This window comes from Malaclemys terrapin, chromosome 20 (genome assembly GCF_027887155.1).
Source record: "Malaclemys terrapin pileata isolate rMalTer1 chromosome 20, rMalTer1.hap1, whole genome shotgun sequence".
Taxonomy (NCBI): domain Eukaryota; kingdom Metazoa; phylum Chordata; order Testudines; family Emydidae; genus Malaclemys; species Malaclemys terrapin.
Window position 1 is genome coordinate 15,994,124 of NC_071524.1, and position 14,804 is coordinate 16,008,927.

Consider the following 14,804-nt stretch of genomic DNA (forward strand, 5'->3'; position numbering starts at 1 on the left):
ATTTGCACCATTCTTGGGGCTTTCGAATGCCGTCCCCAAAGCAGCTGCTGAAGGAAAGGACACGGGGCAGCTTTGAATAAGACATGGTGGGATCAAACCCACCAGCTCTGGGTCTTGCCGCGCTAGAGCAAGGCCCAGCCACGGGGCTCGAACCCATGCACAAGGCCCCGGCAATGTAGCCAAGGCTACAGCCACCACGGGACAGGGACAGGGCGCCGCCAGGAGTGAACACAGATTCCACTCCTAAGAGGGCACCAGGTTCGTTAATCATGTACTGCTCTTCCTCGGCTGCTGGGATCCGTCCAGAGAAGCGCAGGTCTAGGACTCTTGTATAATCTTGATTTAATGTAGCGCCCAAGTTCTCTCTCCTCAACCTGGGAATTCCTCCCGGCTCCGACGCCGTTTCGCTTTCACTTTCCTTTTCATCCCCTCTGAACCCAGGGCGAGCAAACGACAGCCCCATGGCAGAGCCCCCCAGAACGCAGCAGGGTTGAAGACAACAAAACAACCTGTGGAAACGGACCCAGCGTTACATGTATTACGGTAGCACCCCCAGGCTCCAAGGGTGCACAAGACCCGGGGGAGAGACAAAGAGCGTCCAGTGGACAAAGCAGGATTATCATCATCCCTGCGTTACAGGAAACTGTGGGGAAACTGAGGCCCAGGGAGGGAAAGCGACTTGCCCAGAGTTATGCCGAGAGCCAGGAACTGAACCCAGGCATCCGGAACAACAGCCCACTGCGTTACCGTATCCTAGCAATGGTAGGGTGACCAGATGTCCCGATTTTATAGGGACAGTCCCAATTTTGGGGTCTTTTTCTTATCTAGGCTCCTATTACCCCCTACCCCCTGTCCCGATTTTCACACTTGCTGTCTGGTCACCCTAGGCGATGGCCTTCCATGCCAGCAAACTCATCAGACCAGTTTCCCATAGTTCTAGCATTGTCAACTCTCATCCTGTTCGGGGGTGTCCTTAACCTCCTGCCGGGACATTTGGCTAATGTCGCGTTAGCCGCCTGCAAAGAGACATGTGGGTCCTTGAAGGCAGGACTGGTGGGGCAGACCCTGGACTCCTGGGTTCCATTCCCAGGGCATTCGGGGGATGGGCCACATTCTCTTGTGGGAGCTCGGGCTGTGTTAGGGTCTCTCCGGGCCTCGACTCGCGCAATGTCAGACCCGCAGGCCAGCGACAAGAAGAGAACCCAGGCGTCCTGCCTCCCAGGCCAGGGGCCGGGCACTAGGCCCACAGCAGCTGGGAGCAAAGCACCTTGTGTAACCCACACACCTGGGTGTGGTGTTGTGTCCCATCTAGCCGCACCGAGACCACTGAGCGAGAGAGCAAACGAGGCCGCTGCACAGCGTTAGCGAAGCGCCAGAGGTCCCAGGTTCGATCCTGACGACCGGGGTCTGTCAATGTTACACTTGCTCAGGTTACGGATTCTGGCTCTGCTGTTCCCTCCCTTCCTCTGGACTCGCTCTGCTGACCCGCACCGGCCTCCCCTCTAAGCTACTCAGCAGCCAGTTACCCCCAACGAAGGCCATGCAGGGCCCATGACACACCCCACATGTGGGCCGTCCCCTTCCCCCATCCATGGGATTGCAGCAGTTTAGAGCGAGAAGGAACGGGGCCGTTCATGCCTCTCCCAAGCTCATTTCAGGCTCAGGCAAGGCACGGTCAAGATTTTCCCCACACCGAGGGCTGGGCGCAGCCTTGTAAAGAAACCGCCATCCTGATCTCCCCATGCAGCCCCTGCCCCAGGGCCTCCAGCCCCGCTGGGCCTTGCTAACACGCTCTCAAGTTGCTGGAAACTCCCAAGCGGCTCCAGGCCACCGGGATCCTCGGCCTCTCAACAAAGCACCAACTTGCACAGGGGGTCCCCGCACCCTGTAAACCAGTGGGGTTGACTCACCGGCCCGCGCAGCCGCAGCACTCCCAGACTTGTCAGGAGATTTTCTCCGGGGACGGGTTTATTTCTCCAAATCAGACCAGCTCCGCGTAAGCGAGGTGGGGCGACTGGGTGGCCTCCTCTCCCCGTCCCCTGAGCTGTCCCAAGGCCTCTTACCCAAGACCCATCACCTGGGAAGCCACTAGTTAGTCCCAGGTGGTGGTGAGGGGCTAAGCCCCGCCCCACTCTGCCAGGATCCTCCCACCTGAAGGGAACCATGCCAGGAAAGTAACCACCCCGTAGCACCTCTCCAGAGGCCGCTCGCCCGCCAAGGCGAGGGGTTTGCAGGATTGACAGCCCCACCCGGGGACTCCCCCACAAGGCCTGTCATAACTATAAAGGGAAGGGTAATAGCTGTCCTGTGTACAGTACTATAAATCCCTCCTGGCCAGAGACTCCAAAATCCTTTTCCCTGTAAAGGGTTAAGAAGCTCAGGTAACCTGGCTGGCATCTGACCTAAAGGACCAATAAGGGGACAAGATACTTTCAAATCTTGGTGGGGGGAAGGCTTTTGTTTGTGCTCTTTGTTTTGGGGGTTGTTCGCTCTTGGGACTGAGAGGGACCAGACATCAATCCAGGCTCTCCACATCTTTCTGAACAAGCCTCTCATATTTCAAACTTGTAAGTACAGCCAGGCAAGGCGTGTTAGTTTTATCTTTGTTTTCTCAACTTGTAAATGTACCTTTTTGCTAGAGTGTTTATCTCTGTTTGCTGTAACTTTGAACCTAAGGCTAGAGGGGGGTCCTCTGAGCTCTTTAAGTTTGATTACCCTGTAAAGTTATTTTCCATCCTGATTTTACAGAGATGATTTTTACCTTTCTTTCTTTAATTAAAAGCCTTCTTTTTAAGAACCTGATTGATTTTTCCTTGTTTTAAGATCCAAGGGGATTGATCTGGACTCACCAGGAATTGGTGGGGGGAAACGGAAGTGGGGGGATAATTAATTCCTCCTTGTTTTAAGATCCAAGGGGTTTGGATCAGCGTTCACCAGGGAATTGGTGAAGAGTCTCTCAAGGCTACCCAGGGAAGGGAGTTAGCACATTGGGAGTGGTGGCAGCGGACCAGATCTAAGCTGGTAGAGAAGCTTAGAGGTTTTCATGCAGGTCCCTACATCTGTACCCTAAAGTTCAGAGTGAGGAAGAAACCTTGACAAGGCCTCTATAGACAAAGGCAGGCTGTTCTCCCAAGGAAACAGACACCCCCAGAGATTTTACTGTGAGGGGGGTCGACTTTCACAGTGAGTAGCGACTCGCCACCGGTGTACCCCCTCCTCCCCCGTCGATGGCTTGCTCAAAGTCACTGCTGGAAAAGCGAGGACTGGAACCAGCGCCACCAGAGAGCCAGGCCTGCATCCTAATCACCAGCCTGGTCTTCTTTGCATGCAGAAGGGCTTCAAAAATAAGTTAATGAGTAACAATACTTCCCTCCTCTGTCCCTGCTATTCCCAAGGGAATACCGGGTCCCTAGCAGAGAGCATTGGGCTGGATTTTACAAAGGGATTTAGGCACAGAAAGCAGCTAGGCACTTCATGAGGATCCCCCTAGGTGCCTCCTGGTGTCCTTAGGGGCCTACCTGCCGGTAGAGATCAAAGTTTCGTCCACTCGGCTCTGGAAAGGATCCGGCGTCCCCAGGCGGGGAGCCGATCTTGCAGATGTTTGCAGAGCTGCCTGGAGAAGGCCACGTCCTTGGGAATGAACTTGGCTGGAAGCGGATGAAAGGATCAGACTCTCCCCTCCCCACTCGGTTCGGGGCCGTGATCCGGGGGAGGGGAGGGATGGATGGCCGGGGGAAAGCACACACCTGTCACTGCCGCAGAAGTGGGGGGAGCTTGTCATGTGTCGTTCCAGCTGGTGGGGGTGGGAGGAAGGGGAACTGCTCTCCCTCCTGCTGAGGGGTGAAAATGGAACCCTGGCGTCCTAGGGCTGCAGGGAAGGCAGGTGGCGGCCGCTTGGGGAGTACCCAGAGCAGCCCTGCACTGGGGCCAGGGGATCGCGTTGCTCATTTCCGCTCTGCCAGGGAAACTGAGGCACAGAGCGAGTGAAACGACTCGCCCAAGGTCGCGTGGCACAACCAGGAGCAGAACCCAGGCATCCTGACTAGCAGGACAGACTGGGAGCCAGGACGCCTGGGTTCTCTTCCCTGCTCTGGGAGGGGAGCGGGGTCTAATGGTTAGAGCAAGTGGAGGCCAGCGGCAGGACTCCTGGGTTCTACTGCCAGTGATATCTCGTGGTTACAGCACAACCAATTTGGGGAGCCAGGACTCCTGGATGACCGGGCCCTCCCAGGCCTCAGTTTCCCTAGCTATAAAATAGGGGGAGGACAATAACACTTCCAACTCCTCCCAGCCCATTGGGGGGCAGCGGTGAGTGACCTCCACCTTTCCAGGGGGAGCAGTCCCCCCCTCCGTTAGCTGCCCCCGCCCCAGGTGCCTGCGTGAGGCCTCGGCTGGGGGAGCTCCCTTGGCAGGACACACGGTGCTCTGCTGTGCCACCAGCTTTCCCTTTTCCCACCCTTATCACACCTGCCTCTGGTGTCCTTGGGCTCCAAGGGGGTGGGGCTCTATAAACGAGAACCGCTGCGGCGGCTCCCCCATCAGCACCGGGACGATGGCCACCGCTCACCCCCTGCTCCTCCTCCCTCTGCTCCTGGCCTCGGCCTGGGCCCAGTGCCCGGCGCCGGCGGATCTGAAGAACGCGGACGGGAGCAAGATCTGTGCCCAGCTGTACACCGACGACAGCCCCTACTATGCCCAGTGCTGCGGGGGCAACGTGCTGCAGGTGCAGCCCGGCGACGACGTCCCCTACATACCGCTCGGCTGGAACGACAAGATCTCCTCCCTGGTGGTGGCGCCGCGCTGCGATATCAGCGTCTGGTCCAGGAAGGGCAAGGAAGGTTACAGCCGCAAGTTCATCAGCGGCGTGGTATATCGGCTGCGGGAGATCAAGAAGGGGCTCTTCGGGGACTGGGACAACTCCATCTCCGCCTACTACTGCAAGTGCAACTGAGGCGAGGCCAGGGGAGAAGCAGTGAGACCAGGCCTCCAGCCGGGCCAAGCCTTTATCCCACCGCTGGCACCAAACCTTCCGCCGGGCCAAGCCTTTATCCCACCGCTGGCACCAAACCTTCCGCCGGGCCAAGCCTTTATCCCACCGCTGGCACCAAACCTTCCGCCGGGCCAAGCCTTTATCCCACCGCTGGCACCAAACCTTCCGCCGGGCCAAGCCTTTATCCCACCGCTAACACCAAACCTTTAACTGGGCAACCTGCATCCCTGACAGCTTTGGTATTCAGTGCCCGCACACCACCATGCTGTCCGCCTCCAGGAACAGCTATCCCACAGCGCCTGAGTGATTGCTGCCAGCTCACAGCACCATGGGTTCGCGCCCACGTCCCCAGCCCCCTCGGGCTGAGGCGTCTGGAATGGCTTTAGCCCAGCTTTTGCAGGTGGGCTGTTTGTCTGAAACCTGGGTGATTTTCTGGCAAGAACACGCCACTGGAAAAGCATCTCGGCATCAGGGAGCTGTGCAGAGCGGCTGGTAAATTCCCCTTTAAATTTCAAACCCCCTTGTGAGGGGGGCTGTGTCAATCTGAACTTTATCCAGCACCTACCGCATTCTTGGCAGTACCAAATAACCATCAGTTGATATTAACAAATAGATCACAAACTTCAGCTTTTAGCTGGTCTGAGCGACCTAATTCAGCATCCATCTAGCAGCCAGAGAGGTTCAATGCTCTGCTTCATACTTCCCGGTGGCGGTAATCTTCGAGCACGTAGACCTAGCTTGGTTTTACCCCCTAGATCCGATTCTCATCAAACCCTCTCCCCCACCCCCGAGCTTTTATCACGCCTTCCCCTGCAATAAACATACCTGTGCTGATGAGACAATAGTAGTCATTGCTAGCTCTTCCAGCAGCAGTTCGCAACGCGCTGCACCAAGGAGGGCGGTAGCACGATCCCCATTTCACACATGGGGAAACTGAGGCACGGAGCGGGGCGGTGACTTGTCCAAGGTCACCCAGCCAGTGAGTGGCGGAGCCAGGGATAGAATCCAGCCAGGCCACGCTGTCTCTCTCATTTCCCACTCAGGGTTTAGCTGTCTCAGTCGGTACTTGAGTGTCAAAGCTCGCTATTGTACAGCTGGGGAAACTGAGGCACAGAGTGACTCGGGCCCGGTCTGCGGCAGGAAGTTTTGGCAATGCCGGTGAGGAGAGTGGTGGCTGGGTGCAATTTCTATAGTGGCAAAGGCTCCCGTGTCCACACAGCGCTATCAGCGTAAATGCCCTTTTACCGAGTGTGAGGGGATCCCTGGGGTGGGCCCACTGTGCCCCCTTGTCTCACTATCCTGGGGGTTGTCAATGCCTTACTGGTAGCAAGCACCAGGTGCTGTTAACACTCAGTACAATGGCATGTGGAGTCCCGCACCCAGCTAGATTGCATGAATCCCGGAGCTACTCACGAATCACCCAGAGAAAGGCACCACCCAAATCCTCCCAGCCTTGTATTTTAGGAATAGCTGGCACTGCTCAAGACCCTTTCTCGAGCAAGGTGAATTTATTCATTGAGTCACCACGTCAGCAACGGAAAGTGGACATACCCCGGCCTTTGGAAACTTAAGCAGATTTACCAAGCACTCCAGTCCAAAATCACTGGGAAGGAGAAACAGTAAATTGATTACAAAAAGAGAGATTTAAGTCAGGGGTTCTCAAACTAGGGGTCAGGACCCCTGAGGGGGTCGCGAGGTTATTACATGGGGGGGTCGTGAGCTGTCAGCCTCCAGCCCAAACCCCGCTTCGCCTCCAGCATTTATAATGGTGTTAAATATATTAAAAAGTGTTTTTAATTTATAAGGGGGGGGTCACACTCAGAGACTTGCTGTGTGAAAGGGGTCACCGGTACAAAAGTGTGAGAGCCACTGATTTAAGCGATTATAAGTGAGAGGCAAAAAGTCAGAGTTAGTTACCAAGGAAATCTCAATCCTAAACCTGTAAGACACTGGGCAGGATTTCGATCAAGCAGTTTTCTCACCCCACTGGATGGCACAGTTCATAATACACAGGTTTCCCCCTTGAAACCTGGGCCAGACCCCCCTGTTGGAGTCTTCAGTCTTCTGAGCGTTCTTGTTGCTTGCAGGGTGGGTGGGGGAAGGAGAAAGGTGAAGCCCGGGACCCCTGTGCTCTGTTTTATACCCTAAATCCATGTGCTTGGAGAACGCAAGTCCAGGCATGGCTGAGTCTCCAGGTAGGACGACCAAACAGCAAGTGTGAAAAATCGGGACGGGGAGGGGGGGGGGTAATAGGAGCCTATATAGGAAAAAGCCCCAAATATCGGAACTGTCCCTATAAAATCGGGACATCTGGTCCCGCTCTCTCCAGGCAAGGTTGAGCAGTTCCCCTGGGGTGGCCTCATGCAGGGGTGAGTCACTGCATTGTAGCTCCCCTGCTGGACCATGGCTGTTCGACACCCGCCCGGGCGTTGGTTACTTTCCTTGTTCGCTCCCTGGGGGGTTAATATCTGGGCGATTCCCCAGCTCACGGCATGTTTTAGTGACCACCGTACAGCACTTGCTCATAACTTCATAGGCACCCGTGAGATACGTATTTAGAGAGAACAGTGGCTTTCAGCAGATCGTAACCTTTCCCGTGATACCTCCCAAGGCCTGCTTTAGATCGGGGTAGGCAACCTATGGCCCCCGTGGCAAACGCGGCACGCGAGCCGCTTTTCAGTGGCACTCACACTGCCCGGGGCCTGGCCACCGGTCCAGGGGGCTCCGCATTTTAATTTAATTTTAAATGAAGCTTCTTAAACATTTTAAAAACCTTATTGACTTTACATACAACAGTTTAGTTCGATAGTCTAGACTTCTAGAAAGAGACCTTCTAAAAACGTTAAAATGTATGACTGGCACGTGAAACCTTCAGCCAGAGTGAATACATGAAGACTCGGCCCACCACTTCTGAAGGGCTGCCGACCCCGGTAGTGAAATATCACAATTCTCTATAAATGAGGAATACGGGGTTTATAGGGCGCTCCCCTGAGGTATAGAGTGTCACGCCGGGGTAGCTTGTTTCACTTGGTGAAGTGGGAGAAGCTCTATCTGCTATGACAGGCTTCTGCTGGTATAAGAAATTGAGCTTGGGAGCCCAAACCACTGAACAGCTGGGGCAGGGCTGTTTATACAGGGATCCTTCACCAGCTGCTCAGATGCAGCTGTCTCTGGGGTGGGGCGTGGCAGCTGTTCATACAGGGCTCTCTCACCCGACACTGGGATGCAGGCACAGCAGCAGTTAACACAGGGATCCCTCGCCTGGAGTTGAGATGCAGCTGCCTCTGGGGTGGAGCGCAGCGGCTGTTTATACAGGGAACCTTCGCCCGACGCTAGGTTGCAACCACCTCTGGGGTCGGGGTAGCACTCAATAAACACTGGCTTTGGTATACCACAGGGGAAGGGGCAACGGGGGCTGAGGCCAAGAAGACAGGCTGTAGGCTCACAGGAAGCACCAGAAATTCTTTAATGCCACTGCTCAGGTCCCATCTTGAATGCAGCCTCACAGTTCCCCTGCAACTATCACCCCACTGGGCAACTGGGGAAACTGAGGCACGGACCTGACGTGCCTTGACTCAGTGTCACAGACAGAATCAGAAGTGCAAACCAGGAGGGCTAACCACGAGACCCCACTCCCCTTCCAGAGCTAGGAATAGAACCCAGGAGTCCTGGCTCCCAGACTGCCCCACCCCCACTCTAACCACTAGACCCCCACACCCCTCCCAGAGCTGGGCATAGAACCCAGGAGTTCTGGCTCCCAGCCCCCCGCAGTGAGACTGACCTGACAGGCCTCACCCAGCCCCCGCTTTGCCCCCAGGGCACAGAGAGGGGACACGGCTCTCCGCTCCAAGTGAATCCAGCACCGGCTTTTGCCCGGGTACTGCCGTCAGCCCCCGGGGGAACAGAAACCGAACCGCGCCCTCCCCCGCCCCCCGGCTGCTGGCCCATCCGTCAGTCCCGCAGCTGCACGGAGACGCTGCTGTCCGTCGCTCTGGTGCGGCAGAACCCACCCGGCGTCTCGGCGTCCAAGGTCCGGTGCTGGAAATGGACGTAGCGCGCTCCCGGGCCGTAGTCATGGAAAACGTGGGAAACCTTCGAAATGGGGAAAACATCAGGACCTGAGCCCACGGCCCCAAAGAGACACCGAGCCCGACCCAGCGCTGCATCTTCCCCAGCCCTGGCGCCCCATCCCAGTCCCCATCTCCCTCTGTGCTCAACCACCCACTGGGCAACTGGGGAAACTGAGGCACAGACTTGACGTGCCTTGACTCAGTGTCACCAACAGAATCAGAAGTGCAAACCAGGAGAGCTAACCACCCACTGCACTGGCAAGGTCCACTCCCCCTGTGACCAAGTGGGAAGCAGCTGTAATATTTGCATGATGCTAATGCATGCCTCAGTTTCCCTCAAGTTATGGGCCTGCCTCAGTGGGTCCTTGGGGCCTGGCACGCTAAGGAGACTGGGACCTAGCCCAGACATTGTGTATCCAAGTCACCCCTACCCCTGCTACTCCTGAGCTGTCTCGCCCCCCTCCCTTCCCGGGGGGGGGGCCGCGTCTCCCTTACATGGCACCAGTTCTTCTTCTCCTGGGATGCCCCGTGCTCGGGGCCCTGGTGGTGGAATTCCCGCAGGGGCGTCTGCCCGTCGGCGGACAGAAGCCGGACGTGCAGCTGGTACACGGTTTCGGCCAGACGGCTGTCTTCGTACCTGCACCGGAACAGAGGGCAGGTAACAGCAGCCATCCCGCCCCACCCCGCTGCCCATATCTGGGATGAACCGGGGGAATTGGTCCCCATTACCGGGCAGGAATGAAGGGCGGGAGGGGGATGCTCTAAGGGTATAGAACAGCTGTGACCTAGTGTTTCATCAGCAGAGCTCACAGCGCCCCCCAGAGGGGGGCAGTTTCATGATCCTCATTTTACAGGCAAAGCGTAGGCTAGAGGGAGGCAGGACTCCTGGGTTCTGTCCCCAGTTCTGGTGGGGGGGGGGGTCTAGTGGTTAGTGTGGGGGGGGGGGGAGTCAGGACTCCTGGGTTCTCGCCCCAGCTCTGGGAGGGAAGTAGAGTCTAGTGGTTACAGCAGAGAGGATGGAGAGCCAGGACTCCCAAATTATCACAGGTGGGGGAACTGAGGCACAAGAGAAGGGACGGTCGCCCAGGAGGCAGAGCCAGGAATGGAACCCAGGTGTCCTGATTCTCAGCCGAGTGCCATCCCCGCTGCCCTACGGTCTTTCCTGCCCCATAGCGTGGACATGGCTCTGCGCAGGGCGTGGGAAAGGACAATGCGCCCCCCCTTCTGCCCAACCAAGGGACTGCACCCTGGCCAGCACCCCCATGGGATCCAAGACAGGGCTCAGATCTGGCCCGGGGGAGGGGAGATGTGGAGGCAGCGATTGGGACCCGCCCCCCAGAGCATCCAAAGAAGAGCCGGTACCAGTCCATGACGGTGATGTTCGGCTGGTAGGAGTCCAGGAGCTCTTCCCACAGCCCCTCGGCCAGCAGGTCGACCCGCTGCTGTTTGATGCACCAGCTGCAAGGAGGGGGAAGGAAAAGGATCAGGGAGGAGCAGGGCAGCCAGGAACCGCAGGGGACGGGCATACAGGGCAGGGAGCATCTTTCTGTTCTGTGTCCGTACAGCACCTGGCGCAGTGGGGGCCTGGGCCGCGACTGGGGCGCCGAGGAGCTACCGTAATACACCTAATAGCAGCGACAACGTACAGCACCTGGCGCAATGGGGGCCTGGGCCACGACTGGGGCGCCGAGGAGCTACCGTAATACACCTAATAGCAGCGACAACGTACAACACCTGGCGCAGTGGGGGCCTGGTCTATAACTGGCGTGCCTGGGTGCCACGGTAAGCCAGCTAATAAATAAGACTCATCATTCTTCACGGAGGCTGCTGGATTCAGACCTGCCCCCTGGTTCCCTCCTGTTGCCTGAAGCCTGCACCACCCAATGTTGCCACACGGGGCGATCTACACCCTGGCCTAACCTAGCCCCGGGGGGGCCACTGGCTAGGTGAGTAAAGCAACCAGCTCCAGAATTAGGCCTCCCCCCGCCCCCCAAGGGGGGCTGCACTAGCCGGCCGGACGCAATGCCCAGTGCCCTCTCTTCGGATCCAGCCCAGGGAGACACGTGCCCAGCGCGCCCGGATCTCCTGCTTGAGCTGCGCGGGCGCAGGGGGCGACAGGAGGGCCCTAAACCACGGCGATGGCCCAGTCACGAGTAGCCGCCAGATCCCCAGGCTGGCCCGGGACGGCTGCTCACCTCAAGCGCGGAGCCGCAGAGCCGGGCTTCTTGTCGCCCGTCTGGAGAGGGAGCTCCTCGGTGCTAATGGCCCAGCCGTTGAAATTACCTGGGGAGGGTTACAAGGAGGGTTAAAAGCAGCAGAAAAAAGCCTCCCTGACAGCAACCAGGAGCACAAGAGATGCAGCTGGCTCTAGGGAGGACCAGCGGCTTATACAGGGAGCCCTCGCCCAGAGCGGCGACGCAGCTGATTCTGGGGTGGGACGAGGCAGCGGTTTATACAGGGAGCCCTTGCCGGAGCGGCGACGCAGCTGATGCTGGGGTGGGACGTGGCAGCGGTTTTATACAGGGAGCCCTCGCCCGGAGCGGCGACGCAGCTGATGCTGGGGTGGGACGTGGCAGCGGTTTATATAGGGATTCAGCTGCCCCCAGGGAAATTGAAGGGCACCCGACTTAGCCCCGTGGGGGGAGGCCGTGAAGCAGGGGTGAAGTACACAGAGGCGGGCTTTCCTGCCTGATGCTGCCCCTCCTGGGACACACAAGGCAGCTCCCAGCCCCCGGCTCTCCAGCAGGGCCAGGCCCAATGCCTACACTGCTCAGTGCCCCATAGGAGGACAGAGGGGGAGGGGGGCTATTTGGTTCCTTGGCAACCAGCCCCGCCCCAGGGGCTCCCCTTCCTTGCACTCACCCAAGGACTCCAGCGGCCCCCGGGGACTGTTGGGTGGCTGGCGAGGAGCTGGCTCCGAAATGTTCACACCTGATGGGGGGGGAATGAAACACATAACATAGTCACCCCTCCAGCCTAAGCACGACACCCCCCAGCCCTGCACAATCCCAGCCCAGCAGCTCCCCCCCATCCCCGCTCCTCTGCCCTTCTTTCAGGGAGGCAGCGTGGCTCAGTGGTTAGCATCGGAGTCAGGACGCCTGGGTTGCATCACAGAGCGGGGGGCTAGTGGGAGGAGCTGGGAGCCCAGACCCCTGGGTTCTCTGCGTGGCTTTGGCCAAGCCCCTTCCCTGCTCGGTGCCTCAGTTTCCCCGCCTGGAGAGTAGCCGGGGAGGGTTCCGGAAGGCGCCACGGGGGAGAACTATTTGTAAGTGGGGCGGGGGGAGGGTTGCTGATTCATCGAGCTGCTGGAGCTCTAATGGGCTGGGCCTGGCATCGGAGCGAAATCCGCTTTCCTCCAGAGAGACGAGCTGGGACAGGCCCCCGAGCCTCCTTCCCTGCAGCAGAAACCTGCCCGGAGACTGGGCTGCCTTCGGGTGAGACATTAACCTCACCCTCCCGCCCCCGAGGGATCCCACAGCACGTCCCAAACAGGAAATCACATCGCCCGAGATGCGGCTGCCTCTGGGGTGGGGCACGGCAGCTGTGTATACGGGGATCCCTCAACTAGCAGCGAGATGCGGCTGTCTCTCGGGTGGGACGTGGGGGGCTTTATACAAAATCCCTCACCCTGCACTGACAACCAGCTGCCTCTGGGGAGGGGCACGGCCGCGGTTTACAGAGATCCCTCCCCAGTGCTGAGACGCAGCCACCTCTGGGGAGGGGCACGGCCGCGGTTTACAGAGATCCCTCCCCAGTGCTGAGACGCAGCCACCTCTGGGGAGAGGCACGGCCGCGGTTTACAGAGATCCCTCCCCAGTGCTGAGACGCAGCCACCTCTGGGGAGAGGCACGGCCGCGGTTTACAGAGATCCCTCCCCAGTGCTGAGACGCAGCCACCTCTGGGGAGAGGCACGGCCGCGGTTTACAGAGATCCCTCCCCAGTGCTGAGACGCAGCCACCTCTGGGGAGGGGCATGGCCGCTGTTTACAGAGATCCCTCCCCAGTGCTGAGATGCAGCCACCTCTGGGGAGGGGCATGGCCGCTGTTTACAGAGATCCCTCCCCAGTGCTGAGATGCAGCCACCTCTGGGGAGGGGCATGGCCGCTGTTTACAGAGATCCCTCCCCAGTGCTGAGATGCAGCCACTTCTCGGGGAGGGGCACGGCTGCGGTTTACATGGCAATCCCGTGCCCCGGCCCGGAGTTGCAGCCACCTCTGGGGAGGGACAGCTGTTGACCCCGGACCCCTCTGTTGGAGTGGGGGAGGGTAGCAGCACTGATTAACCCTTCCCACGCTGCACGGTACTGGAGCGGCCCTGGGGGGAGTGGGCCAGTTACTGGAGCGAGCGAGCAGGTGCCTGGCGCATGGGTGGGGTAGCAGGCACAGCTGGTCCGGCTCCCCCGGCCGCATTCCAGCCCACCCACACTTGGCTCTGGCCCAGCGGCCGGCTAGGCCCTGGGGGGAGGGGGGCAGGGTGACCAGACAGCAAATGTGAAAAATTGGGGTCGGGGGGGGTAATAGGAGCCTAGATAAGAAAAAGACCCACAAATCAGGGCTGTCCTTATAAAATCGGGACATCTGGTCACCCTACAGGGGAGGGATCTGGGGACCTTTCAAAATAGCTCCATAGGAGGGGAATTCCCCCCCCCCCCCCGAGTCCTGTGCAGACCCTCCACTCGCCAGGCACACCCCAGGGTTTATTAACCAGGTGCCCCCCGGGCTCATGCCCTTCCCCCTTCCCTTCCCCACCCTGGCTGGCGAGACTGGGAGCTTTTCAGGGCCGGGACGGTGTGCAGCACCTGGCACGACGGGACCCCGGCTGTTACCACCGTACATATACCCCCCCTCCCCCACCCAATTCCTCCCCGGCCCACTTTCCCGTCCCCCCCAGCTGGGGCTGACTCAGCCGAGAAGCCAGGCCCTGCCCCGGGGGCTGGAGCAGGTGGGGGGGGGGCAGCTGGCATCGGTCGCTCACGGCGGGACAGACGTTACCTTCGGGGTTCGGGCTCTGTAGCAGGTTCCTCTCGAAGGGCTTGCGCTCGCACAGGGCTTTCCAGTCGGGGTCCCTGGGCAGGGGGACCCCCCTGCGGCCCAGCTCCCAGGCCCCTTCGAACTGCTGCTGCCAGCCCCGCTCCTGGGCCCCGGGGGAGAGGGGCAGGGTCTGGGCCCGCAGCTGCTGGGATGCCATCCCGAGGGGTTGCAGGCACTCGGGGCTGGAGGAGGGAGACTGGGGAGCTGGGATCCCTGCCCAGGGCGGGCCCTGGCCAGGGGAGGGGAGGAGGAACAGGAAGGTTTGTGGGGCAACCGTGGGGTGGGGGAATCCAGCCGGGCTGGGGGTGGGGAGGTGATGACACGGGCTGTGGGCAGGCGGGGCACGTACACACTTGTGCAAGCCGCAAAGGTGCAGCCCCAAGGAGAGCGCTCGGCTCTGCAGCGCTGGAGGGGCCCAGCCCCCCAGCTCTGCCGGGGCCCCTCGCTCCTGACCCACAGCCCCCTTCTAGCCCAGCCCCGGGCTCCCACAACTCTGCTGAGGCCCTCTAATCCCCACCACCCCCTCCCCCAACACCCCCCCTTTCCCAGAGCTGGGCCAGGAACCCAGGAGTCCTAGTCCCTCCCCTCCCCCAGCCACTCCTGCCCAGAGCTAGGAAGAGAAAGGGCAGAGCGGGGTGCTGATGGGACCTGGGCCAAGCCCAGCTCCATGGGGGAAGGGCCCTGCACCCTCCACCAGGAAGTGGTTTGAAACAAA

The 14,804-nt window shown here is 59.4% G+C and overlaps 2 protein-coding genes and 1 long non-coding RNA gene across 3 annotated transcripts; 1 reads left to right on the plus strand and 2 right to left on the minus strand.

Annotated features, from left to right (window-relative positions):
- Positions 1 to 322: 322 nt before the first annotated feature.
- Positions 323 to 3,642, minus strand: LOC128826794 (uncharacterized). Its single transcript, XR_008442886.1, has 2 exons — positions 3,519 to 3,642; positions 323 to 509 (listed from the first exon to the last, which is right to left on the minus strand). It is a non-coding gene; the product is annotated as an uncharacterized LOC128826794 (long non-coding RNA).
- An 883-nt stretch (positions 3,643 to 4,525) lies between these two features.
- SYCN (syncollin) lies at positions 4,526 to 5,824 on the plus strand. Its single transcript, XM_054010285.1, has one exon. It carries the CDS (start codon positions 4,553 to 4,555, stop codon positions 4,949 to 4,951), a length of 399 nt encoding a protein of 132 aa, XP_053866260.1. The 5' UTR covers positions 4,526 to 4,552; the 3' UTR covers positions 4,952 to 5,824.
- Positions 5,825 to 8,437: 2,613 nt separating this feature from the next.
- Positions 8,438 to 14,356, minus strand: NCCRP1 (NCCRP1, F-box associated domain containing). Its single transcript, XM_054010276.1, has 6 exons — positions 14,051 to 14,356; positions 11,923 to 11,991; positions 11,256 to 11,343; positions 10,423 to 10,518; positions 9,556 to 9,697; positions 8,438 to 9,082 (listed from the first exon to the last, which is right to left on the minus strand). Exons 1-6 carry the CDS (start codon positions 14,244 to 14,246, stop codon positions 8,942 to 8,944), a joined length of 732 nt encoding a protein of 243 aa, XP_053866251.1. The 5' UTR covers positions 14,247 to 14,356; the 3' UTR covers positions 8,438 to 8,941.
- Positions 14,357 to 14,804: the final 448 nt, after the last annotated feature.

Excerpts from the sequence above, each read along its gene's own strand:
- NCCRP1 (XM_054010276.1), bottom strand. The coding sequence starts at position 14,246 with ATGGCATCCCAGCAGCTGCGGGCCCAGACCCTGCCCCTCTCCCCCGGG. Across the intron at positions 11,344-11,922 it reads GGGGCCGCTGGAGTCCTTGG|GTAATTTCAACGGCTGGGCC; the intron begins GTGAGTGCAAGG and ends AACCCTCCCCAG. Across the intron at positions 10,519-11,255 it reads TCTGCGGCTCCGCGCTTGAG|CTGGTGCATCAAACAGCAGC; the intron begins GTGAGCAGCCGT and ends CCCTCCTTGCAG.
- SYCN (XM_054010285.1), top strand. The coding sequence starts at position 4,553 with ATGGCCACCGCTCACCCCCTGCTCCTCCTCCCTCTGCTCCTGGCCTCG.